This window comes from Puntigrus tetrazona, chromosome 17 (genome assembly GCF_018831695.1).
Source record: "Puntigrus tetrazona isolate hp1 chromosome 17, ASM1883169v1, whole genome shotgun sequence".
NCBI classification, from domain to species: Eukaryota; Metazoa; Chordata; class Actinopteri; order Cypriniformes; family Cyprinidae; genus Puntigrus; species Puntigrus tetrazona.
The window spans coordinates 10713835-10737195 of record NC_056715.1 but is presented as its reverse complement, the minus strand read 5'-3'; the positions used below and the strand labels follow the sequence as shown (position 1 = coordinate 10737195).

Here is a 23361-nt window from a genome sequence, read left to right as displayed (position 1 = left end):
TCATAACCAAAGAAGCTTTTTCTTACCACTGTAGCGAATGATCCTTTCCGTTGAATCTCCCTCCCCGAATCGTGTTATGGGTGTGAGACGGACCTGGTAGGCCTCGGGTTTAATGAGTTCGGTAAGGTTGTAGGTAAGTAGTTCTCCTTTCTGGATGTTGTCTTCTATCGGGATTTCCTGCTCCCACCATCTCTGATGCCCCGTCTGAAGAAAAGTGCATAATTACATGTTCTTTATTTCAACACCTTATGATTAAGCGTCAAGCCAGCACACATATAAGTAATAAGCCCACAAAATATCCAGGGAACAAAAAGCATACATCGTGATAGAACGTCTCAGTCTGTGCAATTAATTAAAACCATAATTTCAACATACTAATATTATAATGCAACACATACTGTGCATAATATTGAAAAGAGCTGACCAGGTCTATCTCTCTGACCATTTTAATATGTCTCTTAAAGCTATTATGATATAAAGTCTGTTCCTCTCTAAGTACTTAGTGTATTTTTAAGTTAAGAACACAGTCTTCTTTCCTTCCAGACGAACTTTTCTGATGGCAATGGCAATGGCAACGGCCAATAGCTTTAATCAAAATGCGCAGGCCCTTCCCGAAATGGCCCCGTTTGTCTGATGCAAATCTGAACAAATTCTCTAAACAAACACCTACACACAGCAGAGGTGACATTTTCAAACAATGATGCTTTTCACTGAGGAAAGAAAGCGCATGAGGTGACAATCACAAAAACTTCCTGAATGGGCAAAAATAAACATTATTGGATTTTTAGTGAGATATGTGAGCTGGCTAATTGATTTTGACAAGGCATTTTAGCTCCCTGACCCTCTCAATTAACTTTTTACAGCAAGCTGAATTAGTGCGATATTAGAAGAAGTCAATTTATTCCTTTAGCTCAGGCTTGAAGGAAAGCATAAATGGATTTCAGCTGATGCCTCTTGTCATTATTATGGTGGTACATGAGAGGACATATCTAATTAAAATCCAGCACCTATGAAATCTTCCTGGATATCCTGAAGTGAACTGCAGGGCAGTAAACAAACAAGAAGAGTGTTCAAATCACTAACAGAGAATCTGAAACTTGTGAAAGTGTTTGTGAATACCCTGGGCTTTCATTTGTCTAGTTGAGCAACTCAAAGACCTCATACATCTTTCATTACAAATATTTAGGATTAAAAGTTTTCATTTCCAGCGAGGGTAAACACAAAAGTGGAAAGTAGTGGAAAGTCGACATGAAAAGATGTTTAAGATCCATAATATTACATACACTGCCATTTAAAAAAAAAAACGAAATAAAAAAATAAATACAGTTTCCTAAACATAAACACAGCAATAATGTAAATATACAAAAGAAAAAATTAAAGGATAAGATAGTCAAAAGAAAAAATATTATCCACATTTATTAATTTATTTTTAACAACGAGCATCACTAATCATTCATGACAAGACCATATTCAAAGCATTTGAACATCAATTTGATATCGCATCGGCTTTAATGCAACACCAAAATGGATTTGCAATCTGATTTGAAATGACTGTTTGTCCAAACAACGACAGACAGATCATTATAACATTACCATTAGTCCATTACTGCGGTCCAGTAATTATTGCCCTGGATCTTTGGGCCATCATGTGCACAGTTGCTCAGATTAATTGTGAACATTTGCAAATTTGAACTTTTGCCACGTGACAACTATTAGTCAGGCTGTAGATACACAAGGATGGAAGGACACTGTTATGTGGTGGCTGTTGATCTTGGCCTCATGACTACTGTCTCAGAGCTTCGCTGACTGACAGCCGTACACAGATTCCTCCGGCAGTCACCGCGGGTCTCACTGGATTCAAATACAAGATGATTGGTTAAATCAGTGGGGCGAGAGACAGAGAGAGAGAGAGAGAGAGAGAGAGGAGGGGGGAGGGTGGCAGCAATAGCCCTGAGAAGTTGCCAGTGTTCCCATCAGGGTCTCTCTCTCTCCTGGTAACGAGATTTCCATCGCCAAATCCAATTACTGTTTATTGCTTCTGTGAGATTTCTAATTCCATGCCTGCAGATCTTGTAGAGGGGAAAAGCAACGGTGCGGGCACATATAAGAAAAGATAGACCGTTCTTTCCCCAAAGCACCTTACTCCTGCAATGCATCATACAACAACAGCTTATTTCAAAGTCTCTCCTCTTTAAAAAGAGAGAGGGAAAAAAAAATCAATACATTCATAAGTGGTATCATCACAGAAGGCTTTCAGCAGCATTTGATCTTATCTATGTAAAGCTGCTAAACCCAAAACTCAATTAAACCCCACTGAAGAGAATCACAGATCATTTCTGCTTGCCAAAAAATAACTCTTAACCTTCTCCAAACAAAACAAGAAAAACACAACGTCAAGTTTTTTTTTAACACTTGACATGGAGCATCCTTCAACACGGTATTTGGGTGCGATTTCATTAAAGAACTGAAACGCATCTGCTTTTTTCATGAGGTTCAGTGTGCACAGCTCCAGGGACCTTCTGTTTCTTCTAACACAGCACTCAAATCTTAACACATCCTTGAGAAAGACACTCTAAACCTTGTTGTGGATGTGAGGGGCCAATACTGAAGCATACAGCCCTCACACTGAAGGAGAGTGTGAAGAGCACCGGGGCGGAGAGAGCACACACAGGCTCACAAAACAACCTTGAAGAACCAACCAGCTCTGACGAAATGCTTCAACTTTGGTGCCGCTGATATAATACCCAACTTAAATCTGTGGAATTTGAAAAATAATCTATTGTGATCCAAGAAAGTGACCTTGGCTGACTGTGTACATAAGAAAAATAACCCTTCTCTTTGTATTGCATTGAAAGTCAATACTTGTGCAAATAACTGAAATTAACTTCAGCTTTATACTTTTTAACTATTGTATGGCACGATTAGAGGAATAGTTCGCTACAATTTTTTAATTCATATTTTCTTTTATTGTTTGCTCAATTTCAAATTGGGTTTGAGGTTAACAAGTTTTTTTCTGAAAGAAATCGATCGTTTTATTCAGTAAGGATGCATAACTTTGTGAAAAGTCACAGTAAAGGTATTTATAATCCTTCAAAAAAAAAAGATGCTGACCTGTGTCTAAATGTCATGTCCTCTGAAGACTGGAATAATGGCTGCTGAAAATGAAGTTTTTGGTCAGACTTGTGTTCTCTTTCCCTGTGTTTTGCTTCCCAAGAGCATGCCCATATTTGGTTTTCCCATTCCTGTTCTCGTTTTGTCATTAGCCTTTCACTGGGTTCCAGGTGTGTGTCTGTTAATTATCTTGTTATGTCCTTACTGTTTGCCCTACTTAAACCCTGTGTTTTTAGTGTCCTGCGTCGGCTGTCAAATGTCTTCTGTGTTCCAGTGATTTCACTCCTAAGACTGTTTCGAGTTCATTCAGTCTTTCCTTGTTCTAAGCAGACACTTTTCCATAACAAAAATAAATTAGAACATGTAACACTTGTTAACTATTAAGTATGACTTTTCTATCAATAAATTCTTAATTTGCAGCTTATAAATACTTAGTAAAGTAATTGTTAAATATAGTTATTGGGTAGTATTAGGGATGTAGAATAAGGGCATAATACATTAATATGTGCCTAATTAGCACTAATAAATGGCTAATATTCTAGTAATATGCAGGTTAGTAAGCAACTAATAGGTGTAACTTTAAAATGTTACCTAATATATATACTAAAATAAAAAACGTCAGTTAAATTGTATTAATATTCCATAGGTTTTTACTGTATTTTTTAATCAAATAAATGCAGTGGTGAACATGATACTTATTTCAAAAACACATTTTTTAAAAAGCGCAAATGTTAGTTGTACTGTATTTCTACAGCTGTGAAAAATAATTAAGAGGCCACTTGAAAACTCTGTTCGGTATGACATGAGTGTGAGTAAATAATGACAGATGTTTTTTATTTTTATTTCTTTAAACTCACAGCTACAGCATTAGGAAGGCAGTAAAGCATATGAAAGTACTCTTCGGGCCAGTAATCTATTGTGTGAGGATACACGTCTTGACAGGGTTCATCACAGCGCTACTCTGAGACACATGTGGCAAAGCTGCCAACAGCAGAAGGAAAACGCAAACTTTCACAATCAGCAGAGGCTCGGCGCCAAAGGCTTTCTCTGGGGTCACTCGCGAGAGAAGCATTATTATATTTTTATAAAGTAATTTTCATCTTCTACTCATTAACATAGCTTAAGAATTCCGAATACCCTGCTGCGGTTTCCCTCCTGATTTCTCCGTAAACCATCTAAGCTCTAAACTGCATATATTTTCCCCTTTCGGTAAATCTTGGGTCTGTTGCAGTTTGGCAGCGAATTCTGATTACGAATCAAACCGAGCACAATTACGCCACTCGCATTTGAGCACGCAGCATAATTTAAGGCATTTTTGGCTATTCTGCATTACATACAAACCTGACATTTCCCTTCCTCTGAACATGACCTTTATTCAAATACCATCATCAGAGAGAGGAATGCAGGCCTCTTCTTTTGGTCCCAGAAACAGAGAAACATTATCCTCAAAACGCAAGGTTAATTAGAAAAAACCCCACACGCATCTGTGTTAACCTTTCAAGAGGAGCTGCCCCAGTAATCCAGTGGTGAATACAGGAAAAACAAACTGCACTTACGATATCGGCACAGAAATTCATAGTCAGACTGAATGAGGATCTACATGATCTTCTACAGCACTGCTACATCAGCGCTCACCATCGCTGTACTTATGAATAAAAGGAAAGGTCAAATAATCTCTCTAGCGGCACTGGAACTTGCTGGTTACACAAGGTGTGTGCTATACTCGCTAAATAACAGCTGTCTTTGGGATTCAAATATAACACAAAGTAAAAACATCCCAATTCACCTGCTCTCAACGAAAGTACTTTTGCCTCATTTGTTCTACCTTTTTTGTTCTGCATTGTAATATATGTTGCCGGTCGGAGGTAAAATGGCTTGTTGCTATGGCAACTGGGCTCACTTCTCATTCATGACATCGTTCAGCAAATCTTGTTGTATAAAGACGAGCAGAGAAAGAGTTGGGGATGAAGGGAGGATGGGGCGCTTGATATGAAGAGAACAAGACATTCTGCCCTTATGCAAATTGTAACCTAAACACCTTTTTGTGCACTAAGATACATCAACTCCACATGGGAGAAAGGAAATTATATTTTGTGTAAATAAGAACCTCATTAGTATTTGATCGAAGATATCTAAGGAAAAAAAGGGGGCTGATTTGCAATTCAAAACATGGCAATTAAAGCAAATTATGATGATTTTGTTCTCAGTGCATACTTGGGGGCAACCTAAGGAAAGCTAATAAAAGAACTCTTTGCAAGTGTTAATATACTAAGTTTATGAAATCAAATTATTTGGATAGCCAGCTTAATTATGAACAAGGCCAAAGGTGAAGATATGCTGATCTCAAACAGAAGGTTTGCTGAATTAAACCAAAACTTTTCTCACAGCAGGTTCATCTGGACAAGTTCAAAAGGTGAAGCAGTGCTGATCTATGAACATCTCAAAAGTCTCCTTAATGCATATTTAAGTACTTCTACCCTGCAGTGCTAAAACCTTGGCTTATATCTATGCATGAGTCACATGCACTCCAAATGCTAAACATAGAAACGTCATCTATTCTATATCTCCATTGGGAAACATGCTATGGCACGCTAAAGCATTGTCAACTCTCTTTATTGTGAGTTATGAGCAACACAGGATGACTAAATATAGACTAACTCATCTATAAATGCAGTCAAATGATGCAAACTGGCATTTCATTGATGCGCCCCATGTGCATTTAAAGGAAAAGTTCACCCAAAAATGAAGATTTGCTGAAAATGTGCTCACCCTCAGGCCATTCAAGTCTGTTTCTTCATCTGACCAGATCTGGAAAATGTAGCATTACACCATTTGCTCACCCATGAATCCTCTGCAGTGAATAAGAGCCATCAGAATCACAGTTCCAAAAGCTGATAAGAAAAAACAACAACACAATAATGTACAAGTAATCCACGTGACACCAGTCCCTCTATATCATGTGAAAAAAAAAAAGCGAAATGCTTTTAAGAAATAAATGCGTCATAAAGACGGTTTAACTTTTAAATGTTTGATCCCAAAAAAGGATTTTATAAGTCCATCCACTGTTGTCCTCTCACATCAAAATTAGAACTGTTTTTGCTTGTAAACAGTGCCTGATCTGTGCATATTTCTCTTCTGATTCAGACAAGATTTTTTGCATGAAAAAACAATACTATGGATAACGAATTCAGATTTTATCGAAGCTCATTTTCATCACTGAATAAGAAAAAGACTTTTTATCTCGTGATTAGAAGTTTACAATCTTAGATATAATCTGTATAAAACAGAATTGTGCAATTCTAAAAAAAGAAATCACAAATCGCAAAAGACATTTGCAAGAAATGTGCAGTTGCAAATTTATAGATGAAAACTCATAATTACCTTTATTTGTTTTTTATTCAGTGTTGGAAACTGCATTCCATACATATTAGAAGCAATGGTTCAAAGCTAAAAAACATTTTAAAGATTTTGTTTCAAAAATGCAGCTTTTTGCTCGACAAGATGGTAGTTGATGGACCGGAGTCACGCGGTTTACTTGTGGATTATTGTGACATTTTTTCACAATTAGCTTTTTGAACTCTGATTGTGACGGCAACCATTCTGCGGAGGATACATCAGTGAGAAAGTGTAATGTTAAGTTTCATCTGTTCAGATGAGAAACTCATCTACATCTCAGATGGCCTGAGGGTGAGTAAATATTCAACAAATTTTCATTCTTGGGTGAACTAATCCTTTAATGTTACTTTGCGTCCGCTGCATTTCTGATGCAGTTTAAAACCATGATACAACAAATTCCCTGTTGACATTTGCTTCAGTTTCTTTCTTTTTTAACAGCAGAGAGAGAAAAATGGTCGTTTACTTGAGTCCTAACTCAAAAGGAAGCTGCAATAACAAACTATATGCATATACACGCATACCTGCGCAGGCAAAATATGAATCGCTTTCATCAGTGTAACCGCTCCAGCGTGCCCCCGGTAATAAGACTTCACACTAGACTTATTTTGTCATAATGCACACTAATAGCAACGAGCTTCGTTTGTAAATAAGGTTTTATGCTAACGTAAGCCCACGCATAGGCCCAAGGACATTGTACCTTTAGATGCTTCATCCGGTGTAATGTAAATTGCATATTTCCAAAGAATGGCCACGCGTCGATGTCGTGCAAGCCTTTGAATTAGCCTGCAGGCCAGCTTGATGACTGCCGAGTGCTGTTTGCTACAGCACTGACACAAATCCTTTGCTGCAATGGAGAATAATATCTTCTTATTACGGCACTGTAAATATGAAACTGTATCCGAGCACCGTGTCCCTCTGCACAAACAATTCACCCTGAAGGTGGCCTACTGTCATTTATGTCACAGATTGAAAGAGAAACACGTCAGCAATGTGTGAGTCTCAGTATGAAAATGCATGCATGGAAGTGCAGAAGTGTGTCCTTGAATTTTTAATGTGTTGGGGGGCCTTGATATGTTTTTAGCATGCAAACGGTGTATGTGCACATGGCATCTGTATCAGTTGCGTTTTCTCCAAGGTCGTCAAATATAACAAATATAACCTAAATATGGCAAACAGGTAACAAGTAAACAACCGAAAATAAGACTTGTGACTTAGGAAGCCATTCAAACATTTGGAGGCAATACCTTTTTTTAATGGTTTTTGAGTCTATTAAGCTCAACAAAGCTGAATTAATTTGATTAAAAATACAGTAAAATCAACAGATTTGAATCTTAACATTTTAAGACATACATTTTGTGCTGTTACTTTTAATATGAAATACAGTCTCCAATTTCAAATTCTATCTAATTTATTACATTATTCAAACAAGAAACGTCATTTTAGCGCTGTTTAATTTTGGAGCGGCAGATTGTTATAGCGCCTCAGCAGGGCGAAGTATATGTGAACCTCATCTCATCTACTTTAATACCGGTTTCATCACAAAAGAAAACAAGACAATACATGAATAAACATCTGACGGTATGTTAAAATAAATAAAATGACCGAACTCCATATACTGTCGCTTGGAATCACTCCATCAGTATTTCAACTGTGCATGTCACCAGCTTGTAAATAATATGTTACGTAACGTCATAATCTCAAAAAAAAAAAAAAAAAACATTCTGTGAACATAAACTCATCAGCTAGAAAAACCTAGATAGGAGCATTTTTCTAAATATATGCACCATATTTATTTATTTATTATACTTTACATATTTATTATACTTTTTTACTGTTCTTCAATCTGTAAAAAGTTTTTTTGACATCCACTATTTAAATATTTGTATTTCAACAGATTTTTTCCCCCTTTTTTTTTATATATTTCCAAAACAATTGATATCAAATTGGATCAAATAGCAACTTGTGATGCAAAATTGAATTGTAAAAACCCAGCCCTAGTGGAAACTGTGATGATTTTTTTTAGGATTTTGTGAAAAGAACAGCATTTCTTTTAAATGAAACTATCGTGTAACATTATAAATATGTTCATATAAACATACAGCAACATTACAGTATAACTTCCTTATTGATAGTGTAACATACTGTAAAGGTGAAAAATTTCAGAAGACAAGAGGCTGCTACTGATCTATATTTGTATGAGAATGAATGAGACAGACGTTAAGCTATCAGAGAGGGAATTATGAGGGTGAACAGTATGGGATTTGAGACCAGAGGGGAAAAGAGGAAGTCATGTGGGGGAAGAGATCTGATAAGTGCGCCCTGCTGAGTTCACTACTGAAGCAGCACTATGTGAGTGTGTTAAGGGGATTGAAGGCGGAGGGCGGCCCTGACTCCGAGATTCCAGACTCTGTCAGACTCCGTCAATAATACAGAACACAATCATTATTTGTCATCACGGAAACCAGCGGAATTTATTTCCACAGCTTTTTCGTCAAGGAAATTGAATTGACAACAAAACATTCAATATTCTCATTGACCTTGACTTTAAAACCTTTTACATATTTAAAATAAATATATATATATATATATATATATATATATATATATATATATATATATATATATATATATATATATTAATATTAAACTAGATGTCTACTTAACGGAAATGTATTTTCTAAGATGTTAGTAATGATGTAATCTTCCGGCACAATAATTAAAATCCTTTTTATGCCCTTGTTTAAAATCAGCCAATCAGAACAGTGCTTGCCAAAACAATAAAATGCTTTTAAGTTTTTGTTAAAAGTATGCACTCAATTCCCCACTTTTTACAAGCAGTCCAGATCCAAATGCAAAACTACACATACTACTTATACAAGCTGCTCACATACAGTAAGGTTTTATAGATTATTTCTTTTTTTAGTTGTACAACTTGAGACAGGTGCAAACACCTTGCAATCAAACCATATTAAAATGGTGTAGAAGTACATACTTTAACATTGAAAAAAAACCCTAAAACCTAAGCACTTACTTAAAAACAAAGGCAGCGCAGACACATTAAACACTCTAAAGTTGAGCAAGTAACGTGGAGCAAAATCCCAGAAGCAGCCTGAGGTAAAAGGCTTCATCTCAGCACTACATGGAAAGTATGATCAATAGAGAGATTCTCACAATGCTGTTGAAACATTGCAGAGATATGATGACACACTTACAGCGTGAATGCAATTCAAACATGCTACAACAAGTTCTGGGGGTAAAATGGGGGGCTGAGGGTCACCTGCCATCCCACAGGTGCTCTGTGGCTACATTTCACGCTGGGCAATGACTGATAATTGTAATATTAATTTACTTGTGATAAGACAGCAGTTGTGATTTCAAAGGACGAGATGAACTCTGTGAAACCTTGAATATGAAATAGAATATATTCCTGAAAAAAACCAAAAAAAAACAATAACAAGGCTTTGGAAATGAGAAACAATACGAGTATTTTCCACACCAAACATCTCTTATACTTCACACTTTTAGGAGCCAAATTTGGTTTATGCCTTCTATCAGGAATTCGCAGGAATTAGATTTCTATAATGTGGATTTGGAAGCTTTATGTGCAAATGCCTTTACCACGCCTGGAAAACTAAACAATGCAGCGGTTAAAGAGGCTTCTATTTCTCCTGTAGCCTGGGAGCTAAAGATAGTGCTAAAACAATATCTTTAAAGACACTTAATTCCCATTAAAGTAAACTCTGAAATCCCTTTAATTAATGATGAATCGTTATACAACGTGCTGTATAACATCCTCTAAACATAAAGCTGAAGCAACTTGCAGCACTGCAGAGGTGTAACCTTATATGTCATCCAAGTTAGGATGACTTTTACAACAGCGTGTTAAGTGCCATAAGCACAGAAAAAAAATGTTAAGAGGGCTCGTTAAACTTGAAGTACGTAGGCTGTGTAGTGAAAAATGAGGTCATAGAAACATTAGGGCTGTTCATAACTATGGCTGCATGCTGGCCTTCCTTTACTGCTGCTGTGAGACCGGTGCTCTAGTGGCTTTAATAATCCTCAAGGATCTGGCCGTACATCAGAGAATTACTATACACAATCTGTGATGAAGAAAGTCTATCCCAGTGACACTGTAACCAAAAATGGGCTAACTAAAACAAATACTGAACCTGTAACCCTTGTTTACACAGTACTGTAACAATATCAGGTTCAATTAGGAATGCATCTATAATGTAATTTTACTGAGAAACAGCTTATAATAAATGTATACTGTTTACTGTAATATTATTTAATATATTAACATTGTTGGTTTTAACTTTACTCATACTATAGCCGTATTACATTATCGCTAATGGTTACATTTAAGAGTGTTATTACATTACTGGTGTTTTTAAAGATTTATTTTAAGTGCATTAGATGAACGTAATCTCAATGCAAAACAAATAGGGAGAAAGGTTAATGCTAAAATAATAAAATAAAATAAACTATAATATTGGGTTTAGAGAGTTTTGAAAGTTACGCAAGTTAATAAAAATAAAAACAGGAAAACATTCAGTTTTTAAGGTTAAAAACCAAAAGCAACTTAATAAAAAGCACAAAAACACATCAACAAGCATTGTCTAGGACGGCAAGCATTCCATGTTCCATTCCAAATGCTAGTGAGGAAAATCAGATTTTATTTCGAAAGAATATTTTGAAGCAGTAATGTGCATTTCTTAAGATGCAGTTGCGCACTGACACGGTATCTCCTCTTTGAAATCACAAGTGACCGAAGATTTTTCTACCAGGTTTAAACAGCTTTGATTCTTACTGAATCTTTTCATTTGACATATATGTTTCTCCACTATACTTTTAAACAGAATTGAAGGAAATGCCAAGTTATCCGTCAGAAAGCCTGTTATCGAACAAGCATTTAAGAATCCCAGGTCGCTGGTTATACCGTTCTACATTTTTTACTAGAAATGACATAAAAAAGATATTCAAAATCATCGTTTTTATCACTCTGTCCACGCTCACAGCCTCACAGAGTGTTAATATAGTATGTGAAGGCTATAAAAAGCAAGGGTAAGCAATCTCATTCCTAGGGGATCCATAAACACGCCAGACCCCCGCAGTGAAATTGCTCGTCCCAGGGTTAGGCACTGAAGCGCTGCCTAATATGCTTGGCTGGCAGCGTCTCCGTTAGCCTGCGCGCACTCCAAACCCCTCTCATTTAGGATTGTCAGGCTAAGACTTCCCATGCCCGTCGCGTCCTGGAAATGTCACTAGCCAAAGCGGCGATGAGCCCACAGAGCGTTGCGCGGCGCTCGCTTCGACAGGTGACCGGGCGAGACAACATGATGGATGAGCACGTAGGGGAAAAGAGGCATGTTAAACAGAACAAATAAACTGCAGAACAACAGTCGGCGAACAAAAAGGGATGCACAGAGGCCGTGTAGAGGGAGAATATAAGGAATTAGCGAAGAGGCCAGACTCCTCCATCATGATCAGAACAGATGAGTCAATCACCACCCACTGCAGGCACAAAACACAGCTCCACACCCACTCGTGCACGCAGACACACGGAAGCGCAGAACGGACGCCCCCGCAATCGCTTCACACAGCTAACCTCTGTTCGCTAGGGTCCCATCCTTGATTTCTCCTGTAAAGCTTATCTTATTACAGCAGCTTCGTCCCACCGGACACAGCTGTTAATTAGTTTTCTGCCCCTTCTCTTGTTTTTTGACTCTCTCTCTTTCTCTTTGCAGTGCCAGGTGTGCTTTCAGTTTGGAAGTCATCAAGGATAGTACAAGGCGTCCTCTCTATAGTGCAAATGACACGCATGCTGTTAGTACTCTTTTAGAGTTAATGAATTAAATGCTTTCTGCTGATAAAGGTAAATATGAAATGTGACAGATGCTGAGAAATAACGATCATCTGAAATCAGATGGATGGAGCTCCTTTCTTTCAAGCCTCTGATGTGCATCTTTTGAAAAAAAGAAAAAAAAATAGTCAGCTTTTGCCACATGCTTTTATAAGCAAATTATTAAGCGAAACTAATGGAGGCCATCGATAGCAATATTTCATGGATGTTACGGGAGGCATGGATTTGATTATTTTTTGATTCTTCAGTCCATCCACTAGATCATTACACTCTGGAGGACACATGCAGATGGGTAGTTGGCATGCTGTGGTGTAACATGCTATTTTGCATCTACTACCACTTAAAACACCATTCTGCTGATTCTTTTATAATCATTATACATGCAGCTTGTGTGACCCAATACAAATAGTGAGGGTACATGAAATATATAATATTTGTAGTTTTAAAAAGCAAATTGTCACACTGTTGGGCCCATTAAAATAAGCTATTGAAGTGTAAAAATAATAAATAGTGTCCAGTTTATGAACCTGAGATATACTACCAGTCAAAAGTGTGGGGTCAGTTCACCCGCAAATTTAAAGTCTGGTATTTTTATGAAATATGAGAGCTTTCTGACCCTGAATTACACAACAGTAACACAACTACCACAAAAAAATATTCTCATCTTACTGGTTAAGAAACGACATGAGGGTAAGAAATGAATGACAGAATTATAATTTTTAAAGGATTAATTTAAGCGGCAGCAAAACTGATTTCAGCATTAACAATAACGATCACCAAATCAGCATAATAAGCCCGGGACTCACCAAACCGATGTCAACCAAAGGTGTTGTCTCCTCACGTCAGCAGTGTCGGACAAAAAAAAGCTACACTCGGACACACTACAGCCGACGACAAACTAAACGTGCATTATGTGCCTGCGTGAGATGAGTTAGCAGTCTATATCAGCAGTTATCAATAGTAAAATTTTGTTATTTAAACGCTGAAACTGAAACAAAGATATATGAGAGAAATGCAGATAATTGAAACGTAAACGTAATTTTAAATATCAACAACGTTAATAACTTGAACAATCTTCTGTTTGTGCCACCTTAATTTATTACTCGTTTTCATCATTTTCGCTTTATTTCTCTGGCACTGACTCATTCGCCAAACTAGACTAGGCATCCAGTCAGAGTTCTCACTTTCTCCGATGAGAGCTGATGACTGGCTTGGTGTGTCCTGGCCTTTAGAATAGTTCCTGAAGGTTAATGTCACACTGAAGACTGTTATGTAATGGCTTCTGAAAATTTAACACAGGATATTTTAAAATATACTAAAATAGAAAACAGTTACTTTAAATTGCAATAATAACTCACACTATTTTTGATCATATAAATCCTGCTTTGTTAAGCACAAGAAACTTCTTTCAAAACCATAAAGATAACAAATTCCAACTGACTGAACTTTTCCGTTTTCCATTTAAATATATAATTTAATTGAAAAAATACAATACTATAAAATGGCAGTGGATATTGACCATAGAACCAGAGGTCCAAGAAGAAAAAAAAAGAACAAACCATAAATAGCATAGTCAGACATACTTTGCAATAAAATTCAATTAGTTCTTAATTAGTATGAAATGCTTATATTGTGATTTATTGTGTCTTTTTGGGGCTGTGGATTTACAAAAACATTTCTATTCCTGTTCCTGGAAAAAAAATACAGTATTTGGTTTGGCAGTAACATTAGAGTACATGATGACCTAAGTTCATTTTTGCATGAACTATCCCTTTAGCCTAAAATGATGCCATTAAATATAGGTTCATGGACATCTCTTGCACCAATTGCCTAGAAACCAATATTGCTCATGTGCAAACACAAAATTCATCTCAACCTCAACAATCCCTTGAGCATTAGAAGCAGAGTGCTAAAACACTGCTAATAATGCAACCCCAGAACACAAACAAGGCAGAGACCTTGATGGAAGCAGCAAAAAGCCTGAGAGAATGAGAGGAAGGAAAGGATATGGGGAAAACAACAACAACAGTAGTATAGCATGGCGAAACATGCTACGTTTATTTTGCATTGACTTTGAGCACCAGTAGGCAGCCACTAGCAAAGGCGAATGTGACAAGGAATAAATCACCCCACATGATGTCATTATAAATGGCCGTGGACGCTGCCATTCCAGCTGAGCAGAGGAAGTGTGAAGGAGAGGGTGACAGAACAGTGTGATGATGACTTGTAATTGACAACCGCACTGCTCTGCGTGACCGCACTCGCCGAGGCAGAACAGTACAACGCAACGCAGAGCGCTAAAGCTCTTGGTCAAATATTAGCCCGGCTCAATAAACAGAACGTATCTGTTTCACTGACATGAACTACGTAAACAGTAATCACAGAAGTCTCTCATGAATCCTAATAAAGTTCCTTGACTTATCCTATATGTGTAGGATATTGACGGCTAAACTTGTTTAATACTAATTTAGCACTTGTAATAAGCAGTTGTGCACACCATACTGCACACGAGCCAAATGTACCATTAACATGCACGCTACATTAAAACAACGGAGATGCGAACGGTCTATAAACAATTGCATATCGCCATGAGCACAGCCTTTCTCCCGCTGCCTTTTTCACAGCAAAGGTGGTGCATTTCATTTGCATTGATTGTGCAAATATAACTTAGCATTCTGGTAAACATAACTGTGTTTTATTTAAGAACAAAAACTATCCTCAAAATTTAGCTATAAATGTTCTAGTCTTATTTACAGGCCCATGACATGGTGCTCTTTTTTACCTAGTAATTTAAGTGCCAAGAAATACAAAAAATAAATATATTTAAATATATAGGAATACTGACACGCTTTTCATTTAAAATGCAATTTAATCAAATTAATGTATTTTTATTTATATATTATTCAATAAATTGTACTGCTGACAACTGGAAATGATGTCATAGAGCCCTGCAGACCCTCATGGCCATTGTCACAAAGTTAATAAGTTGATTAAATTATCAGATAATTTGAATTTAAAAACTTAACATTAACATGACATTGCATTTTTTTGAATGGTATACCACACGTAATTAATATGAATACAAAGAGTACATCGTGCGTCTTACATCTGGTGTGAATCCTGAAGCACGCCACTGACAAAAAGAAGAAAAGAAACTTCTTTCTAGGTAACTACTTGACATCATCTTTAAGTAAACGTCCAGGATCACTCACCTGCTTGATACCAAGTCGATAAGCCATGATACGGTCGACCGCATTGGGATTCATTTGAGTCCACTGGAGTTTGAAGCCGTAGACGCGGGGTTTGTTCTGCCACAGAGCGCTGTAGGTGTCATAGTAGAACTCAGGCGCATAGGCTTTACCTGAAACAAACACATAATGGTTTATTACTATTTACTGTCTCAATTCAGTCACTGTCGTATTTAGATTTTATATTAAACAATTAAACAATTCAGACAGATGTACAGATGTGAAGATTTCTGTAGCTTCTGTTGGCTGTAAGCTGCAGGTGTAAAATGATATATTTCTCATTCCCTTGGAGCATGATAATTAATTAAAAAAATAATTCATAAATCATTTGGACAAAAAGTAAACTGCAGGGATTATGAGGTAATCATGTCTGAGCGAAGTTAAATAACAAACTTAACAGCTCCTTTAAAATTATGTAAAAGTGCCTTGCTGCTATTATGCTGTATATATTTAGGGATCATTAAAACCAGACCGGCAGGTCAAGTGTCTGTTACACTGGAGTGATGCTAGAGGATGCCGTGAATGCATTTACAAACCATTTCTGGTGGAAAACAGGTAAAAAAAAGGAGGAATGTTCTCCATCAGAGGTTCAAAGGAGACAGACACAAAGCAAAACCATTAGGAGAGCTCATCTCTCTATCTGCTGAAAGCTGACAAGCCCATGAAAGAATATATGAAAATGAGAAAGAAAAAACAGTTTTGCATCAAGGCCTGTCTGTTTCTCACCAAGCTAAAAAAACACTTGCAGAATCAAAGCAAAAAAGAACAAATACATTATTTGCAGAGAGCACATGCTTTCAATATAAGCTCATTAAATGAAAAGAAACTCTATTTTATGTCTAAAATAGCTGTTGTTACAGTACATTTCAAACACAGCACAGCAAATATAAACAAAAAAATAAATAAAATAAAATAACAACAACAACGTGGTTCAAATGTTGTGTGTCTGAATGCTGGAGCACTCTCTGGACCTTGCGAGATCATTTTCTTGTTTCTAAAATGAAATAACTGGCTACATTACATTTACGCTAAACTATATTTACACTATTTTTATTTCGTAAAAAAATTCCCATGCTTCTTCATATTCTTCTGTTTGTCAGACAGGCCACTTCGTCCAGAAGCTCACCACTCGACAGAGAAATTTTGAAGGTCCAAGTCCGTAGAAACATCTTGGAGGGTTATATTGAGAAGAGCGAGGAAAGGTGATGGTAGGGAAAATTTGCTGATGTCTGCAGGTCAGGGATAAGGGCTGTCACCAGCACTTATTTTATCCCTGGCTTATTAAGAGGGAAAAACCTAGAGCCAATGCTAATGGGTCCATCGAGTTTACTCTGCTTAAGGCTTAGGGATAAATTTGACTCCTCTGGGAATCAATGCTTGAGTGAAGGTGGAGAGAAAAAGCAAAAGCACCATAAACACAGCACTCTTAAATCAGCCTAAGATGGAGAAAGTCAGTACTGCATGGATCAACTGTCCATTATAAGAAAGGCAAAAGAAACCCAGAGGCTCCGCATCTTGTTTTTCTGAGCTTGTCTTTCTCTGGCTCAGCACCAGCCAAAGTTTAGCGGGTCAAAGTGTTGAATGTGGCAGGGGTGTGTTTCTTAAAACTATTGTTAGATAACAATGGTCCTTCTTGTTATTTCCATTGAACTTTATTGGTAGCGACAGAACTTGCGACTATAGTTGCTTGTGGGAAACGCACCCCTGATCAGATCAGAACTCAGTTATTTAGTAAAGCCTAGGGTATCTTTTTGTTTTAGCTCAGTTCATGTTTGAACATCAAAACATCAGCAAATACGCATTTTAATATAATATAACATTTAACTCGATTAAAGTTTTTATCTTCTGCGTAAAAGATACTTTCCTCTGTATATAATTCTGTAATAAAAATAAGCTTCTCTTTTAAAAAATGATAACAACTTAACATTATTTACCTTAACCTATCTTTTGGGTGCTATTATAGTCCAATATTATTATGCCTCGGTTATCTAGATATAGATCAAATGTTGTTGTTTTACAGATGCTCTCTGCTGTTAAATATTTATTATAAAACATATAACTTTTAATAAAAATAAAACTTTTCTTAATATTTATGTTTATTTTATATTTATGTAAATGCATTGTCTGCTAGTTCATTTGGCTACTTATGCAGTACACATTCAAGACTTGTTGTTAAGTGTTGTTAATGTTAAGTGTGAATTAACACCTGAGCACACCTGTAAATTTGCAACTGTTACAATATAAAAATCACAGAAGACTAAAGAGTAGATACCAGGCAAACAATATTATGATGTAAGCAACACTACAACTAACAAAACCGATCATGGGTGTCGAATAAACAAGCTTTGACAATAACAAATCATACTGGTGGCACTGAGGGGCCCCCAAATAAAATTCTGCTTAAGGCTCCATAAAAGCTTGGGCCAGCCCTGGTATGTAGACATTACCTTGTAGGTTTTAGCTTCAAAGACCATGCAGGAGACCACTGGGACATAAATACTTGTGAAATTGAAGCTGGTTTCTGGTGTGTCAAACACATAACAGCACTGTCACGACAAAGAACCCGCGCTCATACTAAATCTCAGCACATGAATACTTTATATTTGCCTCCGTAGCAATGTGCAGCCATCAGCCAGTGGGGAGTTTCTACTAACTCATCAACCACTGGACCAACATCCCTACATTTCAGGCACCCTGAAGCAAACCAACTCTTTATTTTTTAACCAAGTGACCCTAAATTCATCTTCTAAAACATAAACAAAAATACCGTGTGCACACATTTGTCGAACCTTGTCTTGTACACATATTTTTTCCTATATTAATGTCAAATTAATCAAAGATTATGAAAGTTGTCTTGACAGCCCTTGTTTTTACTGAATAAAAAGATACACTACTATTTAAAAGCCTTCTTTTGAACTTTCTATTTATCAAAGGATTACTATTTCCCTAAAATTTTAAGAACAAATACCAAGCACCAAATTTATGACCACCAAATCATCATATCAGAATGATTTCTGAAGGACCACGTGACACTGAAGACTGGGGTAATGGCTGCTGAAAATTCAGCTCTGCCATCACAGGAATAAACAACTGTATTTTTGATCAAATAAACAACCTTGGGGAGCACAGCTCTTGCTGAAACCACATTTTATAAACAAATGTTGATGGAGCAAATGTAAAAAAAATCTGCAGCAAATGTAGAAAAATGCACAGAATAGAGATAAAAAGAAATACCCACAGCAATACAGTACTTTTCTCCCTGGTCCAAAGTGCTCATGAACTCCAATCATTAACATTCAAGGCCAGATTTACTACCAGTTGCGGCAGCGCAAACTGTCTTTTGGCATTAAAATAGTAAATAAAAATAGTAAAATTGTTTACTAAACAAACGCAGTGAAGAATTAGCATTGAAAAGGCATGGATAGTTATTTTTGCGCAAGTTTCCTTTTCAGATGCAAATAAATTATGGGAGAAGAATATTAAAATGAACCACGTGACATGATTTATTAATGTTTGTCAAATTACTGGTATTTAAATTACCAGTCATTTAAGGTCCAAAAAGAGCACGTCTTAAGCAGGTGGTAATTTGCGCTGCTCTTGGTAGATTGCGCTGGTCATTATTTAAAAGTGTCTGTTTTAATAAATAATAAAATAAATCACCCACAGAATTTCCCACTACCATCAGTGCTAATTTGCCCTGTTTAGTAAATCTGGCCCTTGGTGTGAAATGGCCATTAGGCTAGTATTTGAACCCAGGTCAGCTCATGTGCAAAACCAAAACTGCACCACTACATTCTCACACACTTCATACATTGTGAACTAGTTGTTTTTCCTTGGCCATGTCTTTGTTTTGCCTATAGGGCACATGTGAGCCAGGACAACACTGGTGCCCCTTTAGAATAGGTGCATGATACTCCTGCAGGGTCTTCTCTCAACTTCCTGAACTTTCTGCTGCTTTAATTGGTAACCCCTGTTGGGTTTGCTACATACATCTGAAGTGAATGCTGAGACTGAAAAAACACAAGCTTTTTATCTCTGAACAGTTGTGCACAGTGCTCTGACAAAGTGAAATGTCAACTTGAGGCATTGGCCATTTGATCAATCATCACACAAAACCCTGTGGCCATGTGACATTCGGTGCCTTCGCCTTCGTACGTTCGAATCTGTCAGTTTTTTTTTTTCACGATACAACATTATGGAAGCTTAACCTCCAATAAAACTGACTTGATGTGAAATTTTCTGGCTTGTGCTCTTTTAACGCCCAGACATATAAAAACCCATATGATGACAACGATAAATGAGAGCTTCTAGTTCATGCAGCATGTTCCTGCATCACAGCGAGCAGAGGCTCATCATAGATGCATGGTTTGTGCAAAATAATGGCCTTCAGCATGTCCTACAGAAGTGCACGGAGAAGAGAGAGAGAACGAGAGAGAGAGAGAGAGAGATGCGGATACAAGGAGAGTGGATATGAGTGATATAATCCTCTTTTATGCCTGCTGAACAGAGCAGGAAATTGTCAATGCAAATTAAATGATTAGGGGTGAACATCTCCAAGAATAACCTATGCATCAGAAAGCAGGTAGCTCTCTCTCTCTCTCTCTCTCTCTTTCTCTCCCACATCCTCCTCTGGTCCAGGATGCCTCATCAACCAGCTGGGATTTCAGCCATGAATATTCAACAGCAGGGAGGGCAAAAACACGAGCTAGCAGTTCCCATTTCTAAACACGAGTGTCTGGTGCAGTAGCAGGCATGAGATCAGGCTACTTATGTGGTGGCACGAAATCAAAGAGAAACTGCTCCACCGTTTGAACCAAATGTTCCAGGTGACATGGTAGACTGGATTTATCTGGGCCAAAACTTGAAGGAAAAGCAAGTGTGGCTTTTGAATTACCAGTCAAGTGTCTAATGTTAGTTATGTATGCACACAGTTTAATTTATTCTGTTGTTAATCGCTTATAGTTGAGATTAGCACTACATGTTATTAATGACTGCATAGATAAAATGTGAAATATGCATATAAGAAAATATTTCCAGGACATAATTAACCTTTGCTTAATGTCCAGGCAGGGTGCTTTAGTAATGTTTCGAGACCATTAAATGTGAATGTAGCACAAAAATCTGTCACAAATTCAACTTTCCTGTCGTTAACAGTTTTGAATCAGAAAGCACTGCGCTGTAAAGTAGTGATCCTCAACTGGTTTGGCTTCAGGATTTTTGTACATCAAATGGCGACTCAACACAGAACCAAAATGTTTTGATGTATAATTAAACAACAAGGACATGAAAAAAAAAATCTGTTTACTCTGAATATTAGAGCAATGATAAAATTCAACACATTATTCAATGTGACATGCCACTTACATTTTAATAAAGATATACGTCCCAAATTCATATACTCATGTGCTCAAGTATTCTGAAATGCAACCTCAGAGTTTTCAAATTAAAAAGGGGTTTTTGTAAAAGGGAGTTTTTGAAAGTCTCCGTTTTTCAAGCGCCAAAACTGTAGAAAAAACTTTAAAAGTTTTAAAACTATAATGCACAAACATAGTCTTAGACTCTTAGGAGAGATGACATAATATTCTAAACTTCATATACTAACCACAGTTCATAATTTGGAACACAACTACAAAGTTAATAAAGCAATACCAAGTGCAGATTCAACATTACCAAATATTCTGCCCCACCAATAAAAACAGTCCCAAAGTCAAAGCAGAACCACTACAAGTGGTTTTTGAGCGACACATAATACTGTTGTACTTCCTGAATAAATGAGTGGCTTTAAACAAATCGCTTCAGGGAATGATTCAATGACTCGAATTTAGACAGTTAACTAATTTACAACAGTTTTTGAACAAATCGCATATGTGAATAATTCAATGATTCAACTCTTGAAGACAGTTAACTTGTTTCATATACCTGAATAATTTAGAGCTTTTGAACAGACCGATTGAGTGAAAGATTCATGCATTCAGTCTTAAAGAGCTACTTGTTACGTTCCTGAACGAATCTCTCTAGTTTAGTTATTTAGTGACTCGATCATAACCTAACTGCATACAATTACACTGCAAATTCATTCGATTAAAGTTTGCATTTATTTTAATCGTCTTACCTGTGACAAGGAAAGTACATCGTCCAGCTCCTGCTTCGTTTTTGATGTCACAGGTGTATGCGCCGTAGCCCTCACGGTTGAGGGCCCTTACGTGGTATTCTGTCTCGTCCCGAGTGTGCAGCTGGCCCACTGTGAGCAGCCTGGTGCCCAGCTTCCATTCATAATCCAGTACTTTTGAAGGGTGGGCACGTAAGACCCTGCAGCTCAGTGAGAACGGCCTGCCCAGACCCTGCCTGATCTCTGTATACACCGGCTCCACCGCAGGAGGATCTAAAAAAAGATGGACATTCATATTAGACACAAAGCAAATGCTTGCACAGGTGTCTACTAGAGTCAATAAAACCAGTACAATCGAGAAACCTGTTAATTTGAAGAGGTATTACCTGACCAAATAAAAGATAAAACTGTTTTAAAATAAAGATTTGATCACAAAATCAACACTGGTATAGTTATGGTATAGTGGCCTGTGAGTGACAGGAAACATAAAAGTTGCCTTCTAAAGACCTCTCAAAAACCGCCAAAGCTGTCATTTTGGTTGCATTTTTGTGCTACTGTTGAATAGACATCACAGATGGATTTGAAAGTTTTATACTCACTGCGAAGCAGCAAAACAGCAGCAAAAAGGGAAAAAATGCTGACTCATCCGCTCATAAGAGGGTGACCTGTCATGAATCAGTGATTCATGGTGTTGCGAGCCAACGTGCACACATACACCATGATGCACACCATCAGAGAGCACAGCCTCGGGAGAGCATCATCAAACATAACATGATGTCCTTAGAAGGGCGCTGGCATCTGCACAGCGTTTGCACTTTTTCTGTCTGATTTGGAGAATCTTTTCGTTACTGTAGTGCACAGCACTTCTATTAATGTCCGCTGAGAGTCATGCACTCTTACAGAAAGAGCGTGATGCACTGAATTCACATGCCACATTCCGCTTTTACTTTCCCATCACTTATATATACTACACCATCTCTGTGTAAACCGGAATATTTATCATTTGGACATTTTTAGTGGCCCTAAAATGTATTACGAAACATTAAAAAAGCATGAATTTCAATGCCCTAGATGATACAATTTCTAACAAATTATGCTTGAACTTTTCAGAGCCATTTTCAAAATGCCTTTCAACCAACTGGTCAAGAAAATAAATCAATATATAAAATGCAAATATATTACGATATAAATATATGATTTGACATATTGATACACTGAGGTATGGAAATTGACATTCTCCACAAAAAGTTGTGGATGAGTGAAAATGTCATTCATAATAGTTGACATGGTCATGACATAAAGAATGAATTTGACCGTTTTTCTTGAAATGTTATTATCTGTATAGTAATCTAGGATGTCTTCGGTAGATAAATGGAGCAGTATAGGCAATACAGAGATGCAGTCCAGTAATTCAGACTATATACACTTCACTGTGTGCTACTCAAAGTACCTCTCCATCTCAAACCCACAATCATTTGCAGCACGCTCATCTCAGTCCAATTTCCCCAGCACTCACAGAACAGCACATATATTCCCGCCTAAAAGTGTTGGAAATCAAAAAAAAAAAAAAAGATTTTAAAGATCTAAAAGCAAACTCAAATTTGAAAGTTGAAAAACATAAATTGAAAGGACAG

At 37.1% G+C, this 23361-nt stretch overlaps 1 protein-coding gene across 2 annotated transcripts in view; it reads right to left on the bottom strand.

Moving 5' to 3' along the window:
- The window catches only part of mdga2a (MAM domain containing glycosylphosphatidylinositol anchor 2a), a 115101-nt gene that overhangs the window by 13944 nt on the left and 77796 nt on the right, over positions 1-23361 (bottom strand). For both annotated transcript variants that reach the window (XM_043263709.1, XM_043263710.1), the window contains exons 9-11: positions 21731-22000; positions 15583-15731; positions 27-204 (exon numbers count right to left, since the gene is read on the bottom strand). In XM_043263709.1, coding sequence (XP_043119644.1) covers positions 27-204; positions 15583-15731; positions 21731-22000 — 597 coding nt within the window. The remainder of the gene's footprint in view (positions 1-26; positions 205-15582; positions 15732-21730; positions 22001-23361) is intronic.